Source organism: Anopheles stephensi, chromosome X (genome assembly GCF_013141755.1).
Source record: "Anopheles stephensi strain Indian chromosome X, UCI_ANSTEP_V1.0, whole genome shotgun sequence".
NCBI classification, from domain to species: domain Eukaryota; kingdom Metazoa; phylum Arthropoda; class Insecta; order Diptera; family Culicidae; genus Anopheles; species Anopheles stephensi.
Window position 1 is genome coordinate 18,483,770 of NC_050201.1, and position 19,010 is coordinate 18,502,779.

At 39.8% G+C, this 19,010-nt stretch overlaps 2 protein-coding genes across 13 annotated transcripts in view; one reads left to right on the forward strand and one right to left on the reverse strand.

Moving 5' to 3' along the window:
• LOC118512938 overlaps positions 1–19,010 on the forward strand; it is a 39,191-nt gene that overhangs the window by 12,918 nt on the left and 7,263 nt on the right. For 2 of the 12 annotated variants that reach the window (XR_004906372.1, XR_004906371.1), the window contains exons 2-3: positions 7,129–7,403; positions 7,480–8,140. Coding sequence is in view for 1 of the 12 variants with exons in the window: in XM_036058124.1 (XP_035914017.1) it covers positions 7,499–7,648; positions 8,030–8,067 (188 nt within the window). In the remaining 11 variants the exon portion in view is untranslated. Of the gene's footprint in view, positions 1–3,748; positions 5,011–6,013; positions 6,820–7,128; positions 7,404–7,479; positions 8,141–11,449; positions 11,564–19,010 lie in introns of those variants that run through there. The other 10 variants (XR_004906379.1, XR_004906375.1, XR_004906368.1 and 7 more) reach the window with 10 other exon arrangements.
• Positions 2,503–19,010, reverse strand: part of LOC118512559 (tyramine beta-hydroxylase) — a 43,840-nt gene continuing 27,332 nt past the window's right edge. The window contains exons 2-4 of the mRNA XM_036057152.1: positions 15,223–16,481; positions 3,553–3,740; positions 2,503–3,476 (exon numbers count right to left, since the gene is read on the reverse strand). Coding sequence (XP_035913045.1) covers positions 3,149–3,476; positions 3,553–3,740; positions 15,223–16,481 — 1,775 coding nt within the window. The 3' untranslated portion in view covers positions 2,503–3,148. The remainder of the gene's footprint in view (positions 3,477–3,552; positions 3,741–15,222; positions 16,482–19,010) is intronic.

Here is a 19,010-nt window from a genome sequence, read left to right on the forward strand (position 1 = left end):
TCAGTCCAGTCTTGAACGCAGTAGAGAAAGGTTCTGCTTCTGTAATAAAGATACGTTTGTTTTCCTAATTAATGCCGTTCTGGAAACTTATGTTGAATATAATATAACAATACAGCTTTGATCTTCTTGTCCATTTTGATCACTCACTAAACGATCGCGCGTGAAAAAACGAACACGAAAAATTTGATGAAATGCGACGCCGCGAACTTCTAACACGATGGCGAAAACCGATCGAAAAATTTACATTCACGTATTCGGTTCGAAGGACCAAAAATCTGAGAAATCTCACTAGGGATAAGGTTTGTACAATTAATTTTCTTTCGCTACGTCGATGTTTGAATGTTGCGTGATCGATTGTTCGTTTTGTACAGTCCTTTTAATTTCAAATTCATTCGGTAATTAACCTTCGTCCTGTTGGGTTTAAGCTATACGGTATAATTCTTATAATAATTGATCTAGAGCTATTATTTAAAGATGATTCAAAATGATTAAGAAAAAAATAGATATTAATTTCCGACAATGTCTCTTAGTGTTATTGTTGTTATTCTGTTCGCTCCTTCTCTCCTTCTTTCCTTTATTCCTCTCCAGCTTTGAGCATTCGGTAGTTTTTTTTTTCTTTTTTCTGTTTTTTTTGTCATATTGTGTAATTTATTAGCTGTTATGTAAGGTTCACTTATCTTTATTAATCTAGTTAGCAGACAAATTCAAATGAATGAATAAATAAATAAATAACAATAGTAACTAAAATAAGTCAACAGTTTTGGAAAAGATGGTATCGGAAATATCTCCAAGCACTTTTGCTAAAGAAAGGTCACAAAGATAATCAAATCGAATTATAGAAAGGTATGCTCGTATTAGGGGCGGTCCGGTGCCCCAGGCAAAAGCAGCGCTGGTCTTCACACGGCAGGACCGGGGTTTCAAATACCATTCAGACCGCCTCCCCATATGTAGGGCTGACTACTTTGCTAAGGGTAAAATCAAGTCACAGAAAGCCAAGAATGGCAGGCCGAGACCTCTCGAGGTTGTAGTGCCACGGAAGATGAAGAAGAAGTTGCTTGTACTATTATTTAAAGAGAATTGCCCTCACACTCGATGGCCACTAGCAAGAATTTTTTAGGTACATAAGGAAAACGATTAGGTAGTACGAGTGGTTACAGTAAACACTCAAAAGGGAATGTTTAAATGACCAGCGTGCAAGATTTGCCATTTACCCGAATGGTACACGAATTAGGAAGTAATCTAATAACAGGAATTAGGAAAATACCGTATGAGGTTTTGGTGGCCAGCATGTATACGCCAAAATGTATGCAAACAAAAACAATGAATTACATGAATTATAGTAATATAGTAGGTGTTCAGATTAAACAAGAAAGATTTAAAGCATCTAGGCAGTAGGCAACCCGCGTAACACTAGCCATCCTTTGTACAAAACGCCATCTAGTAGCCAGTAAAAAAACTGTGCGGTGATTCCTATGTCGTCAGAGCGTGTGCAAACCAGCCATAGTAAAGAGGTTTTAGTTAAGTCATTCCTTTTAATATTGTATCCATCGACAGCGCAACACGGCACCTTGAGATGACGCTGCATAAGAAATAAACCATTGAGTGAGAGTTAAACAGCAAAGATATTTGGAGTCTAACTTTTGTCTCTATCCCAAAATTACCTAGTTGTTAGATCCATAAACTGTCCTTGTCGTGTAGCGTGTTTAGGACACCTAACAGCGTTCTCCGGTACATTTTGATATCTGTCGCTAAATTTTTGGCTTCCCTTTCCACCGTTCTTCCATGATTGGTAGTTCCAAGTGGAACACCATCCACTCTTGGTTTCCCTTCCCTTCTCCTTGAATCAAAACGCGTCCCGGAGTAGGCCGTACCCTACAGTAGAAGCGCGAGAGAAAAGCAAATGAGAGTAGAATAAACAGTAGAAAAAGAACAACCGGCGTGTTAACACCTATTCATTGAGAAAGAGTATACATCCAGCCTTTCTAAAGGCTTCCTCGAATATTGTTGTAAGACCGTCAGCATAGCAACAACAAACACAGCCTTTTTCAAGGCTTCTGGAATATTGTCGGCGCATAAGTCCTGATTACATGTTACAAATTGTAAAGAAAAGTTGTCAAAAACGGAAGATTTGTATTATGACAGCCGTTTGTGTTGTCTGTTGGAAAAAAGAAACTCAAAGAAAGACAATCTTACAAATACAATGCATAAAATTTGTCACATCTTACAAATACAATGCCAAACACAAACGGAGACTCGTATCTGTCAAACTGTTTTCCGTCACCTACTTGTAACGGAAAGGCGCCAAACCCACACGGTCCTATGTTTTTTCAGTTCGTTTTCGAAGCAGTTCTAACCAAAATTTGAGTATTTTTCTTCAGAAAGCATCTGAATGAAGTAATGAAGAGTTTTTGTGCAAATATAAATGTATATATATATATATATATATATATATATATATATATATATATATATATATATATATATATATATATATATATATATACATATATAACTGTGCTGGTTGCTAGTGTGAAACGGCTGCTCCGCGCTAATATTCGCGTTGCAGCAGGGGATACTGCTGTTGTTGTTGTTGTTGCTTTTGCCAGCTCTCCATATGCTGCTTGCACTGCGTAAGGCGAGAGAAGAAGTAGCGAGGGAGAGCTGAGGATCGATGGAGTGCTGAGGATCCACAACCGAGGATTGACATCTCGCCATTGACATCAGGCGTTTGATTGTGAATAATACGATTACCTGTATAGAATTCCGGACTAAGCTGCTCAATAAAAAATGAGTGCTGATCACGATAGGATGTAGCTGTAGATGTTTATGTTTGGAAGTTCCGCAATGATAGGAACCGTCACTGTACTACAGTCGTGTCAGTGTAACGAAGATCGTCTCATTTTAATGGTATAAATACTATGTTTGAGGTATGTGATATATATTAATATATTATATTTGACTTTTTTAATTTTAGTTAAATTATTAATTGAATAAATTTGATGATATTTTTATTGTTTTCCTTTACATAATTTTAGATATTAATTTATATGAACGATGGCTACTTCTTGTATCTTTCAGTTGTTATGCAGATGTGAAACATTATTATGAGCTTCCTTCTAACATGTTATGTATATTTTTATTCTCTGTTTCATTCCCTCTGCTTTGTATCAGAATAAATACAGTCTCCAAAATTATCACAACATCCCTCATTCAAAGATTTGAACCATTGTAAATTATTGGGAACAGAGGTGCACGATCTGGATTTTTTATTAACGTGAAGTTTGAATTTAGGTTTAGGTGCGTTTTCCCAATCAAATCCATCGAAACGCATTCCATTTGACCGGTTGCATTGCATACTCAAAGGGGTGGAAATATATGTATCAAAAAGCTTATTTATACTCATTTGATTCCAATGAATTGAACGATAATTTTTTGAACGAATACCACTTGCTGAGGTTATATTTTGTTCTTTAATCCTGAAAATATATCATTTTGAGTACAATTATTAATTGTTTATGCATGAAATCGTAGGTTTACTATGTCTTTACTTACTTTTTCATGTATTCAAAGAAGTTGTTCAACGACTTATCCGAGATGGAGCTTTTACAAACTTCAAGCTCTGTTGCTGGATAGTAATGTATGTAATTCACACACATTTCATCGCTGATTGAAAAACCTCCCAAGGTTGCAATACTGTAACCACGCGTATCGTAGTAGCAGGTAGTAACCAGCGCATCTCCCTAATAAAATGCAAAACTATTAGAATATGTGATGCAAGTTTTAAAAAAATCGAAACATTTTTGTTAAATAGGTTATTTAATACATTAGTTTATTATGAGATGATATTCTCCAATGAGAGCAAGAAATTCAAAATCAGTCAACTTTACACCCGATCGAACACCCCTTTAAAATTGTGAAGCATGTTTCAATAACTCAAAAATCTCAACTGACACGAATACTTTGTGGCAGGATTTTCTCAGTTTTTTTCGTCGCGCTCGACGGTCTCGGTTGCCCAGGCGATTCCAAGTTATTCCCATTCCATTCTAGGCTATGCCATCTATTATTTTTTCTCGATCATCGCGCACTTGGCAAATTTTGCGGTGTTCTTTGAAGTGTTGGCTTTCCAACGATCGGCACACATACGTCATCCTAGATTGGCACTACGGGCGAATGACAGGCGTTAGGAAGTTGTGAGTAATAAATAGATATTTTTACACAAAATATGGTTTTATGCTGATTTCGTTATTTAAAGTGCGTTATATTAACTATTAAAAACTGCCTTCTGCAGGAAAGGACTGTTTTTTTTCCTCGATCACACCGCGGGCTATTTGATTTGAATTTGATTTTCTTCTTACTTATTCTTTCTTCTTCTTACTTCCTTCTTTCTTCTTGGACAATTGTTTTGTAATAGCTTCTTCATCTCTCTCCTAAACACTTCTAAACCCTATTACCGTTAAAACATTGTAAATGAAACAAATAAAGAAGTTGGATATTACCGCGAGTTGATCGCTGCAACAATTTTCAAAATTTATGCTTTATGCTTGGTGTGCTGGTGTGAAAAAAGAGGAAAGACAAGGAACTGTCTGTGAAAGAAGTTTCTACAAGGAAAAGTACGCATGTGAATGCTTGAAGATCGAAGAACTTAAAACACTTCCCCAAAACTCGCAATAGTGGTTTGCAAGCGTATGGATTGTAGAATCAGACTACGCCGAAGAGAGAGTGAAAGTATGAGTGAGTTCATGAAGCGATCAAGAAAAGGCTAAGATGCGCGTGGATCGGACAGGTTAGGAAGAGCTCTTAGGAACGTGCTTCGAAATAGTGCCGATCGAGTGTTTCCCTGGTGGAAGGTAGCAGACGGACAGCGAGAAAACGTTACTCCAGAGTAACGAAGAAGAGGGTGCGTCGTGTAAAACCGCCCGTAGACGGTGCATACTTGAGGCCGGCGACTTTTGACAACCACCGATTTTCTTTCGTTCTTGTATGCTGTCAGATGCGTCTCTGTAGCTCAAGGTATGTAGATATAGAAGGTAGAGTTGTTTAGAGCAAATTGACATTTCTCGACCTGACATAACAGTTCCGAGGTGATCGAGGGGAAGGGTATTGAGAAGAGTGACTGCAGCGTCGGAGGAGGCGCCGGTGATGGTATCGCTTGCGATTTTTTGACGAAAAATGCAACCAAATATCGTCAATCGTCTGTGGGACAACACTTAATATGCGAAGATGACCCATAAATTAGCGAAATTGCTCAAAGGACTGAGAATCGAGGCTGTTTGTTCATGTTGGTAGCCCCATACCATATGTGTTTGTAAACAAACTCTGACATAACTCGACTAAAATGTCGCCCTGTCAAATCGATAAAAATCCACCTTCTAAATACATACACCTTGCTGTAGCTATCGTTTTCGACCCCTCCTGTGGTAGCAGCGGCTACAAGCAGCTATAGCTGTCAAATACCCCAAAAAATAACTCCACTGTGTTTATCACTGTGGATAGGATCGGATCAATTATGGCTTCAAAGTAAACTATTAAATTTGATAAACGTTCATTTTTATCGCCTGTATAATTATTTTAACAGAAAGAAAATCACTTTCGTAGTCATCAAATATTAACTGAAACTCTCATGCTGACACAGAGACAAAATAGCGGATAATATTGAGTATATAAAAAGATCCCGATACATGCATTATGAAATATATTTGTATTTTTACGAAAAAGTATATTAAAAGCGTAATGTTTTGTTAGTTTTTGAGAGCTTATATTGATAAAAACTCATTTTTATAGAAAAAAGATATATAAAGTTTTACTCGGTACAATTTAAAAGCTTATAGGGAGAACTTTATATGAATAAAAAATATTGGAGTGGCTTCTAGTTTCAAGTTTTTTACAGTGTTTTGTGTTATTAAAAACCTACACTTATTTTTCTATATAATTTCTAGAAGATTAAGGAATTTTCATACAAAAAATTATAACGGTGAATTTTTAAATTTATGTGTTGCCTGTTCATTGCACAACAGTTCAACTCCCCAACTTACCAGTGCTAACCACCTCATCCCCGATCCGTCATCCGTGTCGCCGGCGTGTTTCCCGCATACATCGGGTTACAAGCTGGCGACTTGAGAACAATAGGTAGCTGGAGCTGTCAAAAGTCGCCGGCTACAAGTATGCTTCGTCTACGGGCGCTTTAAGAAAAGTGCGCGCAAAGTAGGCGTCCTCCACATAGAACAAAGACGGCACGTATGTACATGTGTACGTGTTATCGTGCAGGTTCGCGTGACTGAGTAGTGTGTCTAAAAGAACGTCGCTTAGAAAAGTGCGCGAGTTAACAACCTGCTTTGTCAACACAGCATTTTCTAGTGGTGTCAACCGCCACCGGCCCGATTGCACCCGATCAGCAAACAGCATCGATCAGCAAACCGTGTTGATCGTCTGACCTAGTTACCGATTGCAAAACATACAATAGCCGAATCAGCAATAATCATCAAGAATCGTCAATACCTTTCCCTTCCCCATCCAATTCCCAATAACCAACTTATATGTAAATCAAAATTAATAAACTCACTCCGATTTTGACCGCAGAACAAGCAAGTCTCGATTTCCTCCGTCTGTGTCCGAACCCTATAGATTCGCGCAAAGAAACAACTTCTCATATGCATGATCATAAAATCGATAGGTTCGGATCACGTACTTCACACGATCGACACGCCAAAGCAAATAACCAACTCTTTGTTGGGCGTCATAGCTTCGGATAAACATTAGAATGTGTTTCATTAGTGATAATGCACATGCACCAAAAAAGCGACTTACGCGTATTCATAAATGGTAACGTTAGATGCATGGAAATTTCTTGATACATTTGCGTGTTTACATTAGGTAGCATAACGAAAACGCTTTAAATTTAACAATCATAAAAAATCAAGCCTCCTACAACGACCAGCGGATTAGGCGATGATCGAGCGTATCATAATACTCGAATAAGAAGAAATGAGACCGATGAAATGTTATTTCATGTTCTTTTTTCCTCGGATTTTTTGAATATAATACATGATTTTTGAGAATAAATTGGACTTGTGGTTCAGACCTGAACGGAGAAGCTTGCGCGTTTCAAGAAACCCTACTATTCTTTTACAGATCCGGGAACGTTTCACGTTTGACTTCCCTAAGGATGTTGGTCCCGCACTTCTTTGGTGTCTCCCCACTCCGTCGGAAGAATTAGGCGAAACTAGCCAGCTTCGGCAGACGGTTAAATACTTCTCTTGGTCATCCGACTCTCTACTACTTCTCGTGGTAACCGCCCGACTCTAACGATTCTAATACAGTAAAATGAATCTGCGCGGAGGTTTCCGAATCGACCATTCCTTCGCGTGCCCGGTTCAACAACGGTTCGTTATCGAACTAACACTTTGGTAAGCATTAAAGACTAAATAACTTACCGCAAAATTGAAATTCAACTGATCTTTCTTCTTTTTTAATCAATTATAGACAAAATATGAAGTGAAAAATGTTCATTGGCTGTTTCAGCCGGTGGAATACGATTGCGTCTTGTAGGGATCATCATGCACTGCAAGATACTACGAGCCGTGATTCCGGTCATACACCGTTTTTGAACCCAACCAAACAACCGACAGCTCCATCTAAGCAACAGTCAATCGTAAGTAAACATTTGCCGTCTAACTAAACTTCAGACGTCCAACTAAACAGCGTTCAACCGTAACTAAACATTTACAACCTCCAACCAAACCAAATGTATATAGTACAGGGTTTACTTCTTAGTAAGCGTTCGCGTGTCTTGTCAGTCACAGGTAAACACATGCACATACATACACACACATGTATTACAATACCAACTAATACTAATACTAATAATACAATAATAACAACTAGGAATTGTGAAAATTACTTTCACCATATGTGGGGTTACCTTTCGCGATGTTTGATGGGAGAAGAGATTACTGATTAAGGAATGAATTGAATACTTATAAAAATTAGATAAATAATTTCACAATTTCAAAACATTTCTCTTCCATTCCAGATTCGATGCAAATGGAACGATCCTGGTAAAAATAGAAGGTAAACCTTTTTTGTGAAAGTTTAAAAAAAAAACCATGAAAAACCAACTAAAATTTCAAGCAATAATAAAAAATAAAACCAAAATTTTGACCTGCCCTTAATCAATGGTGACTCAACCCCACTATGCATAAGCAAGCATACATCCACACCAATACGCCTAACGTGCTCCACACTTACACATGCGCAAAAACAACATTCGTTAAGCAGGCATCATAAAGGCAGCACAAGGACCGTGTGCTGCCTTTATGATGCCCTGGTTAACGAAGCTTTCGGCCGCGGGGATGTTTTAGATATAGACGATGAACGCAGTGAAACTACTCAACGAAAAATAAAATGTTAGAATAGGTACTCGAAAACTCTTTGCATCAATGTGTCTGCAGGGTCTGCAGTATTAAGCTTCCAATTTGAATGAAACTGCTGATTTTTCATGGAACAAATTGGAAAGAGTAATGAACATTTTGGTTGTAGAAAAGACAATTGTGACAATCGAGTCTTGTAAGTGGTATACATTGGATCTTGCACGTGCTAAACGGAAAAGAGACATGGCAAACACAACATTTATTAGGTCGAACTTGTCTCACGATTGGTGTACTCAGGCTTAGGAACATTTACAGCAGGAGTCTCAAAATAACAAGAAGAAATTATTTTTGTAATAAGATATCAAGCATAAGGGTAACAGTAAAGAACTGTGGAAAGTACTTAAAAGTATGATAAAACCAGCACAATCACGCATTCCTGTAGTTAGATATGATAACTTGGTTGAATCTGATGATTCCATCATTTGTAACAAGTTTAACACGTTTTTTCAAACAGTGTTTTCGATATGAATCAAAACATTGAGTCTGATACTGAACCCGATTATTCCTTAAGAAGTTAATCTCCAAAGCATCGATTCAGCTTTCAGAAGATCACACTTGAGAAACTTAAAACGATTTGTTTCAACCTGACATAAGCGGCAGGTCTAGGCAATGTAAATTCTGAAACTATTCGGGACTGCTTCCATGTGATGAGGGAAGGTTTTCCAACGGTGATAACCAATCGCTGGAGGATGGAAATTTTTCCAGAAGAAGAAGTGATTGATCATACCTATGCCAAAAGTGAGCGGAGCTGTCAACGCGGAAGATTTTCGTCCCATCAACACGCTACACATACTCGAAAAAGTTCTTGAAATTGTTATCAAGGAGCAATTAATACATTTTCTGAATGGACAAGACTTATTGATTCGCGCACAGTCAGAATACCGACAGGGGCACTCTAGTTAATCTGCTTTGAATCGTGTATTAGCGAAGTGGAAAGTGTTGATGAAGCGAAAGGACATGATAGTTATCGTCTTTTTGGATTTAAAAGGAGCATTTGAGACAATGCCACAAATAAAGCGTTTTGTTATTGTGGGGAGGGAGCTGAATTGCTTCGAAAGTTATTTAAAAGACAGAATCCAGAGAAAGTTTTATGGAAACTCTAAATCAGAGGCTATAGAAAACACCCTTGAAGTTCTGCAAGGCAGTGTTCTTGGGCCAATACTGTTTATTATGCACATCAATGACATGAAGCTGGCATTGAAGTCTTGTGAGATTAATCTTTTTGCTGACGATACTGTTATATATATCGCGCACAAAGGCATCAAACAAGCGGAGTCTCTGATGAACCGCGATTTGTTGAACGCTCTTAAAAACATCAATCACATGGTAATCATTGCTGGTGGTTTGAGCAATCCTTCATCTATTGTTATCAATACGGAACGAATCGAGAGGACTCATTTGGTTACATACTTGGGGGTTATTTAGGATCACAAGTTGAAGTTCCATGCTCCTATTGACTGGGTCATGATTAAAATGGTTAAAAAGTGTGGAGTGATAAGTAGGCTGGTGAACCATCTCGATTTTTTTTGGGAAAGTTCACCTCTATAAATCACTCATATCACCACACTTTGATTTCTGCTCGTCTATTAGCGTTGATGAGCCGAGAGTTCCGAATTTACTATTTCATATTGCTAGAAACTCATTGTTTTTCAACATTGTTTTTGAAACTTATTGTTTTTCAACAACTCATTGTACAACAGATTGCCCAGTGAAATAAATAATGAGGGGAACTTGAACTTGGAATTCAAACGCAGATGTGTCGTACATGTTGAACAAACAGTGTAATTTAATATAAGTGTAGATACACCATGAAACTGTAAAGTGTAACTGCAGTTATCATTGGGATCTATATGATGATGATAAGATTTTTTTTTTATATTTTCGATAAATTAGATTTAAAAAATAATAATAAAAGGATGAGACAACACAAGTTTAAGACAAGTGCGCGCTTAAGTGGACTGTATGTGCTTAATTTGAGAAGCCACATTAAGATACGTACATTGATAATTGTATGAGGCTAACTTCAGATACACTAGATTTCCCTGTAGAGGAATAGGCCATATGCAAGTTGTTTATTCAAGACCAAGAGTGACACTCAAGGTGTAACTCATTATATTTGGTCCTTCGGCTCCAACCGCACACCATCACATCGGGTAAGAGGTGGGAATAATCATCATCATCATCATCATGAAGAGGATGATTGAAAAAAGTTTCAAAGCAAATCAGCTTCAATGTTCCTCTTGATGAAACCCCACCTATTTTCTGCTTCTTAAAACCCTTAGAAATAGCAACCTCCCTTTAGTGTTCCCCCATAGCCCAAAAGCAATGTTTCCTGGTGGAATGAGTCAGTCTTGCAGGCTATTCAAGGCCGTCTTGCTGCTTTACGTAGATTTGGCCATGCTAGGCATATTTACGATAACTTTTTCACACCCTTACTAGCTAAATGGTATCGGGAAGCTTATCGCCTTGCCAAAGAAGCCATCCGTACAGCAAAGGGAAGAGGTTGGAATCAGTGTTTTTCTGATGTCAACCCTCTCTTGACCTGTAAGGAGCTTTTGCGGCGGGTGAGTGTGCTCTCGGGCTACAACCAACGTTCTCATGCTTCCATCATTCTTAATCAGCCCTCCGGGAGGAATGAAGTACCTGAAAGATTTGCAATACACTTTGCAAACGTTTCGGCTACAGACAATTCTTCTCCACAATTTCGCAGACGCGAACTCACCACAGAACAGATCCAACTTCCCCAAGTAGATGCCAATAACCATAGATACAATAGACCTTTCTCAACAGCAGAACTTAATAGAGTCCTTAGAAAATGTCAGGCCAAATCATCCAGCCCTGACAATGTAGGTTATTCTTTGCTCAAAAATCTTCACCCACATGCCAAACTAACCCTTCTTAATGTTTACTACAATAACTGGTTCACCAAAAACCCAAGACACCCACTAATGAATAGATAATAAGACAGAGAGCTTTCGAGAAAGTTGTACTAAAGATTTTGGGAAATTATCCTTTAATTTCAGATATCTAATCCCAGACTCATGTTTCCATGTTTATAATAATGCGGCCAAAACACGTTGAAGAATTCGCGGAGTTTCGGATCGATGTGTGTTGCAATATTTACCAAGCGTCGTGTTCAGATTCCAAATTCGAAGAGAGATATAATTGTGTTTTCTGCCCTATTTATAAACTTTCTGAGTGCCCCCCACGCGAGCGACACTCATCCTTACTCACTGTATCCTTGAAATATTTCGTTTATCAAAATCTTGACGAAACTAGCTTTCGTCAAGTATGGTGTGACGTCTAAGCGTAAACAAAACATCTAAACGTAAACATACTCCCCCCCATGACAGAATGTCATAACAAAATAACTAACACGCGGTACTAACAGGACGGTTTCGCAACAGGTAAAACGCAAATTTTCGTAACAGGACGCGTGACTAATCCCTTTGCCGTTTTCAGCTTCACTACACGAGTAAGCTGATCCTCTCCAGGGTGTACATCAATGATGCGCGCCAGTGGCCAGCGGGTGATGGGGAGGGAATCGTCCACAAGGATGACCAGTCTGCCGGGAACGATTTCGCACCGAACCGCAACCTTATTGTCCTTCTGCATTTCCTGCAGATACTCAGTGGCCCAATGCTTCCAGAAACGTTGCACGAATAATTGCCAGGTAATCCCCATGTCAGAGCAGTTGGTTGCGATGATGTTTTGCTGTTGCTCACTCTGAAATAACTCAAAAAATTCTTTTAGCGCGTGTGACGACCTTCAAGTTGTTTACGTTGTCGGAGTGTATATCCGACGGTAGCCCGCGCCGGGCTGTGGAACGGTGTAAAGCGGCCAAGAACCCTGCAGTGGTGAGATCGCTGACCAGCTCCAGGTGAACCGCCTTGGTTGCAAAACAAAAGAACAAAAACAAATAACACTTGGCAGCGGCAGCTCTCTTGTACGTCGGCTTAAGACAAATTGGGCCGGCGTAATCCACTCCAGTAACAGAAAACGGCCGGCTCGGAGTGATGCGTTGATACGGAAGTTGGCCGGTTTGTTGTTGCACTAGGGCGGGATCCTGTCGTATGCAACGAAAACAATTACGGACTACTCCTTTCACTAATCTCCGTCCGTCGAGCGGCCAATATTCTTCTCGAATCTGGGAAAGTAATAGTCTTCCCCCGCCATGCATCAGCTTTTCATGAAAGTGGTATGCGATGAGACGAGCAAACAGATGGTTCTTGGGAAATAGGATAGGGTGTTTGAACTGGTAGGGAAGCTGTGCAAGCTTCAATCGGCCACCCACTCGCATTATTCCTTCCTCATCGAGGAATGGTTTCAAGCGCCGTAGAGGTGAGCGCCGCCCTATAGTTTCTCCCTTTTTCAGCAACCAGATCTCCAATGAAAACTCGTCTTGTTGCGCCAGGATGCATAATGTGAGTTTAGCTGCTTCCAGGAATTTATGTGTGATCGCGGATGAAGTAACTTGTGACGATTGTTGTGTGTGTGTCCGACGAATTTCAATATCAGCTTCGGCAGCCAGCAATGGATTCGATATTGGCCAATCAAAAGCAGGTAGCCCCAACCACTCGGGACCACAACTCCATATCGACCTTTTCAGCATGTCCACTGCTGACATCCCACGAGATACCAGGCCGGCGAGATTTGTTGAGCCGGGAATGTGTTTCCACTGACGAGGACGTGAATAGTTCTGGATCTCAGCAACACGATTAGCCACAACGGTTTTCCAGGTGTTGGGTGGTGACAAAATCCAATTTAGCGTGGTAACGTGTACGTTACTCGTCTTCAAACTTAGCCGTTTAGCGAGTCGATCGCTAGTTAGATTCGGCTGCGATGCGCTGTCCAACAGCGCGCGCGCAGGATGAGCAATTCCGAAATCATCAATAATATTCACGAAAGCAGTTTGGAGCAATACCTGCTCGGGTGCTTGCTGTAGTGCTGCTGCAAATGGGGGTTGTGTGTTATCGGTGGCTGTGTGATCGTTAGCGGTGTTGTGTGTGTGATGTGGCGGAGCTGTGTAACTAGGGCTATTCGGTGTGAAGTGCAGTTTTGTGTGGTGTGCCAAATTACAATACCGGCATTTGTAGTGCGCCGGACAATCACGAGCCGCATGATTCTCGCGTAAGCAATTTGTGCATAAACGCGCGGTCATCGCGAAACGATAGCGATCCTTAGGCTCCATTCCTTCAAATCGTGGGCATTTTAGCAATGAATGCGAGGAATTGCATAAAATGCAATTTGGCGTTTCATGTGACGTGGTACCAAAACTAGTTTGACGCGGAAAGGTTATTCGCCGCGAGTGACTCAGTTCGTGACCCTGTGACGTATGATGCGCGATGGTGGGAAGCTTGATGCCCTTGAGTGAGTTCGATCCAGTGCTCGGGTGCGCGGTAGGAGCTAGCTTTGCCTGCAGTTGAGATTGGACACGAATCAATCTATTCTCGAAATTCTCTCGAAATGTAGCATTCTGCGTTGTTTCTTCCAGCGTGGAAGCGGAATCCTCTAATTCTTGTTGAACACTCTCTAGGTCCTTGCATAATGTTTCGAATTTTCTTAAGCGAACCTCCACTTGTACTTGATCCCGTGCGTGAACGAAACTATCCAAAAATTTCTCGTACCGAGTAAGGGACGCCAACAAAATTGTCCGACGGGACGCCAAAACAACGGGTGGTACGGGCATTGTGCAATCTTGTGTGTGTGTATGTGCGTGTGAGTGAGTGACCTGCAGTGTAATGCGTGATGCGGCAAAAACAGCTGTACGGTGCACGAAAATCCAAACGAAATGTGGTACGACACAGAAAACGGTGAACGATGGGTCGATCAAACTCGCGAAAGCACCAGAAATTCGAGCTATATCCTGGTCACGGCACCATGAAGAATTCGCGGAGTTTCGGATCGATGTGTGTTGCAATATTTACCAAGCGTCGTGTTCAGATTCCAAATTCGAAGAGAGATATAATTGTGTTTTCTGCCCTATTTATAAACTTTCTGAGTGCCCCCCACGCGAGCGACACTCATCCTTACTCACTGTATCCTTGAAATATTTCGTTTATCAAAATCTTGACGAAACTAGCTTTCGTCAAGTATGGTGTGACGTCTAAGCGTAAACAAAACATCTAAACGTAAACACACGTTATACAATCATCAAATTTAAAATTCATTTCCAGCACGGCCCAGCTCCAATAAAAAAACAAAATGGAATAAAATTTTTGACTGAATCCATGTATATGATTCTAATATAAACAATGATTTACTCTTTTAAAACGAAACCAAATTTATGTTACGGGAGTGAAGCTGATTGGGATGTATAAAGATCAAAAATAAAGACCTACAGTTTGAAAAAAACTGATTTCTTTTTGTTAAAAAATTTGAAATCAATGAAGATATTTGACAAGTTCGCATTCAATGTAACTAAACACTTCTTTTCAGAAAAGGATTGTACGAATATTTTCGCTTGTTTGGTGGTTTTGTAATTTGGGAAATTGATACATGCTTGTGTAGAATGGGGCGGCCCGGTGGTCGAGGCGATAGCGGCGCCGGTCGCCACACGGCAGGACTGAGCATCACATCCTATCCAAACCCGTACGTTGAATTAGCAATCCAGCTACGGGTAAAATCAAGTCATCGAAAGCCAGAAACGGCAAACCGAAACTACTCGAGGTTATAGTGCCATATAAAAAAGGAATATAGGTAGAAAACTCGAGTTGGGATCCGATTCTAGAGAAATGTTCGTTTTGGGATACACAACGCTGTAAGAAAATTAAAAACTTATCAAAATAATACTCACCGGGAGAACTTGAGGTTTATAACGTAATTGTCGAATCTCTTGATAATGGTGTGAGAAGAAATCGTCTCGATTGATTTCTGGAAGCTCTTCTGCTCCACGGAAGTGCCTTGTAAGAACACGTACTCCTCGTAAATGTGTATGTAACTGAGAACCAAATATCACAATGCCTGACTTTGGTAAGGCTAGCTCAGTGCACTCTGCTATACAATAACCGTAAAGCGGGAATGCTATCTGTCCTGGCGGTATGGCCATTTTGTCAGTATATTCCAATCCCAACTCCATAATAGCAGCATCATAGCGGCGAAGCTTCGACACTACTTTTATACGCATACCTGAGCTATCAATGCAACCAGACTTCAACTTTGGATTATTGAAATGAACTTCCAGACGGATATGTGGATTAAATCCTTCGCCGCCTATTGGCAGGCCCGCTTCTTTTGGGTATGTGAAAGAACCAGCACCCATGGCCCACAATGCCATAACCTTTGAACATAGGCGACCATATGTTGGCATATCTTTACAAGGACCGTTAAACGTTGAAATCTCTACATTATTTGCGACACATTGAAAAACTTCCATATGGTGCACAAGGTCCTCGTTGTCTATTAATGGCTCAAATTGAATTATGTGATGCTTGGCGTTTATCAACCACGGTTCAAGTTGCTGTATTTTGCACCAATAGGTTGTTTCCGCCGGTGGTACTACAACATCGTCCAGATGTACTTCTATCTTGTTCAAATGATGTGGTTTTTCGTTGATGAGAATCTTATCAGCTCTAAGTAGTTGTAAAGGTAGGACACCTTGATTTTGTTCACTTATATTGGGCATCATGGTAAAATTATTTCTCCAATCCAACAACGAATCTATGCGCCACCACACAAGATACATAGTGCCCGAGTGAAATACAATGTCCTGTGGATCACAGGTGTCAAATTTACGTCGAAACGCTATAGTATTTGCATCCATATGAATCGTGGCACAATTTTGTATAGTATCAATAAAAATATGGTTGGGGACTCTTGAAGTGTAAGTATCATACACTTGCTTGTACAGGTTCTGAACATATGAGAACACACAGAAATCAGTGCGAGATAGTAGTCCACGCTGTGAAAACCCTACAGCGAATGTCTGGAATTTTCCATACTCAAAGGAATTGTTCACATGAAAGAACACTTCGTTTTCTTGCCAGTCAACCATCCATGCGAGTTTAGTTAATTTGTGATTCAAATTAAGGCTGTGGAGTTGCTCAGAATTTATATCTGAAATGAAAAAAAGAAAAATAACACAAATGTTTATTATTTACTTACAATGTATTTTAACGGCTCAATGCCTTATTTTCAGAAAAATTGATCATAGGTTAATAGATTTTTTTTATAAAAAAAGTTATTGATTTTAAACTACTGTACAATATATAACACACATGAGTAGAATTTTGATGGCGGTCACAGGATACACATGGCATTTAAGGGTCTCAATATCGATAACAATATTGTTCCGAATAATGTGGATGATATAGTATAGAATCGTTAACGTTTTTTAAACATTGGTTAATCGTAAAAAAAACTAATATTAAAACGAACCAAGGCTTGGGCAGAGGAACGGTGTTCGGAAGCACCACTTTCTGCGCCAAATTTAGGTGTCTAAAAAGATGCAACCTTACCAAGTGACGGAACTGTAGGATGACGTTTTTCCAGTCATTCCCCTTGGCCTCTCGTATATTGTTCTTTAACGACTTGCCGAGCAGGCACAATTGTTCTATTTCCCGCAACCAAAAAACATGCATCGGGATGGCAACATCCGCACTTGTCCTAGATTGAAGCTCACAAAATCTAACACTGTCAACAAAGTCTTGCAAAAGCCAACCTTCATTCAAAATGAGATCTAATTTTCTATGTATTATCTCATATGCTTGCTTACTCACAACTTACTTATCGGACGATACAACCGCTTCGCGGTATTGGCGCGCATAAACTTTTCTCTTGACTCTGTTTATGGTAATAAGCTCGTAAGGGGTTATCAGGTAGTTATTATTAAGAGTAGAGTTTTTTAGAACTCTATGCAAGATATCTATACGCAAGTAGAATGCAGAGTATTTATGATTCGTATTCCAGCGAAAAAATGATTGACTGTTTGGTTTGGCGAATTGAATTAACCAATCCATCCAGGAACTGAAGTTCCTTTTTTATCCTATCAATAGCATATTTCGCTGCTTTAAGAAAAGAGGCTTTAGCTGCCAGTAGCTATTGCTACGTGATCTAAGGCAAACATTAGCTGCCAGGTGAACTCGGACCGCGGGACCGTGGTTCGGTGGTTCGGTGGTTCGGTGGCCGAGGCGACAGCGCCGCCAGTCTTCATACGGCAGGACCGGGGTTCAAATCCCATCCCAACCGCCTCCCCGTACCAAGACTGACACTTTGCTACGAGTAAAAGCAGTCACAGCAAGCCAGAAATAGCAGGCCTAGACCTCTCGAGGTTGAAGTGCCACCAAAGAAGAAGAAGAACTCGGACCGTTAAAACTGTATTATCAGAAAAGGCTAGTGCAAGTCAGGCGTCGGTTTAGAATCATCCTTTAGAATCGTTTCGTTTAGTAAAGGTCGTGCGGTGGTAGAGGTGAAATTTCTTCACTAGGCAGAAATGGGAGTCAAAACCATTCAGGGCTTTTCCCTCGTAGAGAGGACTGACTATCCAATAAGTTTAGAAAGCCCATACAGGCCGGCATGACCTAGGAAATATAGATGGACAAAATTAGCAAAAAAACGGAATTGGTTCCGGACGATTTCAACCAACATCAAATCCAGTTCTAGAACTCAGGTGCAAACGAACCGTTTGGAGCCTAAGGAACTGTAGGAATCGTCGAAACCATCGAAATTAATCGGAACTGCCGGAAACGTCCAGAATTGTAGTTTGCCAGTGGCAGTGAGTATGAAGCCACCTTTGTTAAATGAGCTGACGATCTTGAAAGTTTCCATGACGTTAACGCTGGGGTCCATGCACAACTTTATTACTACAATTCAACCATTTTTGCTGTGTTATTATTTAACTTCCCGGCGAAATTGTGTCATTTCGATAGTTGGAAATCGCTCGCAGTACTACTACCCGTTTATTTTTAGTAGTAGTAGTAGTAATAGTTCATTTGAGTGAACACCGTTTGGTACAATATACATGTTTTTCGAATTTTTAACGGGTTCGATCTTATCTCACCTCATTGTTTGTTATTATCATACACAACCTTGTCGATTTTGAAATTAGATTTACCATTTTGGCGCTTGGTAAGTTTAGTGGGAAAATTTTGTTTGAAAAAACCCACAAAAGCAAAAAAAAGTTATACATGCTTAGCCTAGTCTATACCTAATCTAATCTTATACTAAGTTTCGTTTTTATGTAGAAAACGGTACTGCTGTATTAGCGTTTGTTTTCCTAAGTTTTATTTTAAGCAGTAATGGAGTGGTATTTATTGAAACGGATTGTTAAGGAAGATGGGTATGGGAAAGGGAGGTAGGGGGGGGGGGGGGGAATATGTTTTAGCCAGATGTTAAATGAAGGTTCGTGGAATTTCTGTAGGTATAATTATTTGTTATTTTGTTTATATATACTGTTCGATGGTATTGATGTTACAACTTCTGTGAACTAAATGTGTCATGTGTATAATAAATGCCGTATAGGAAAATTTATTATAGTTTTAAGATATTTATTTACACTATTCTGAAGCTTTTTCTTGTGTGTTTAGCACACTTTACCCTGACAGAAGAGGCGTTTGTTATGGTTGGTCTAATTAAAGCAGTATAAAG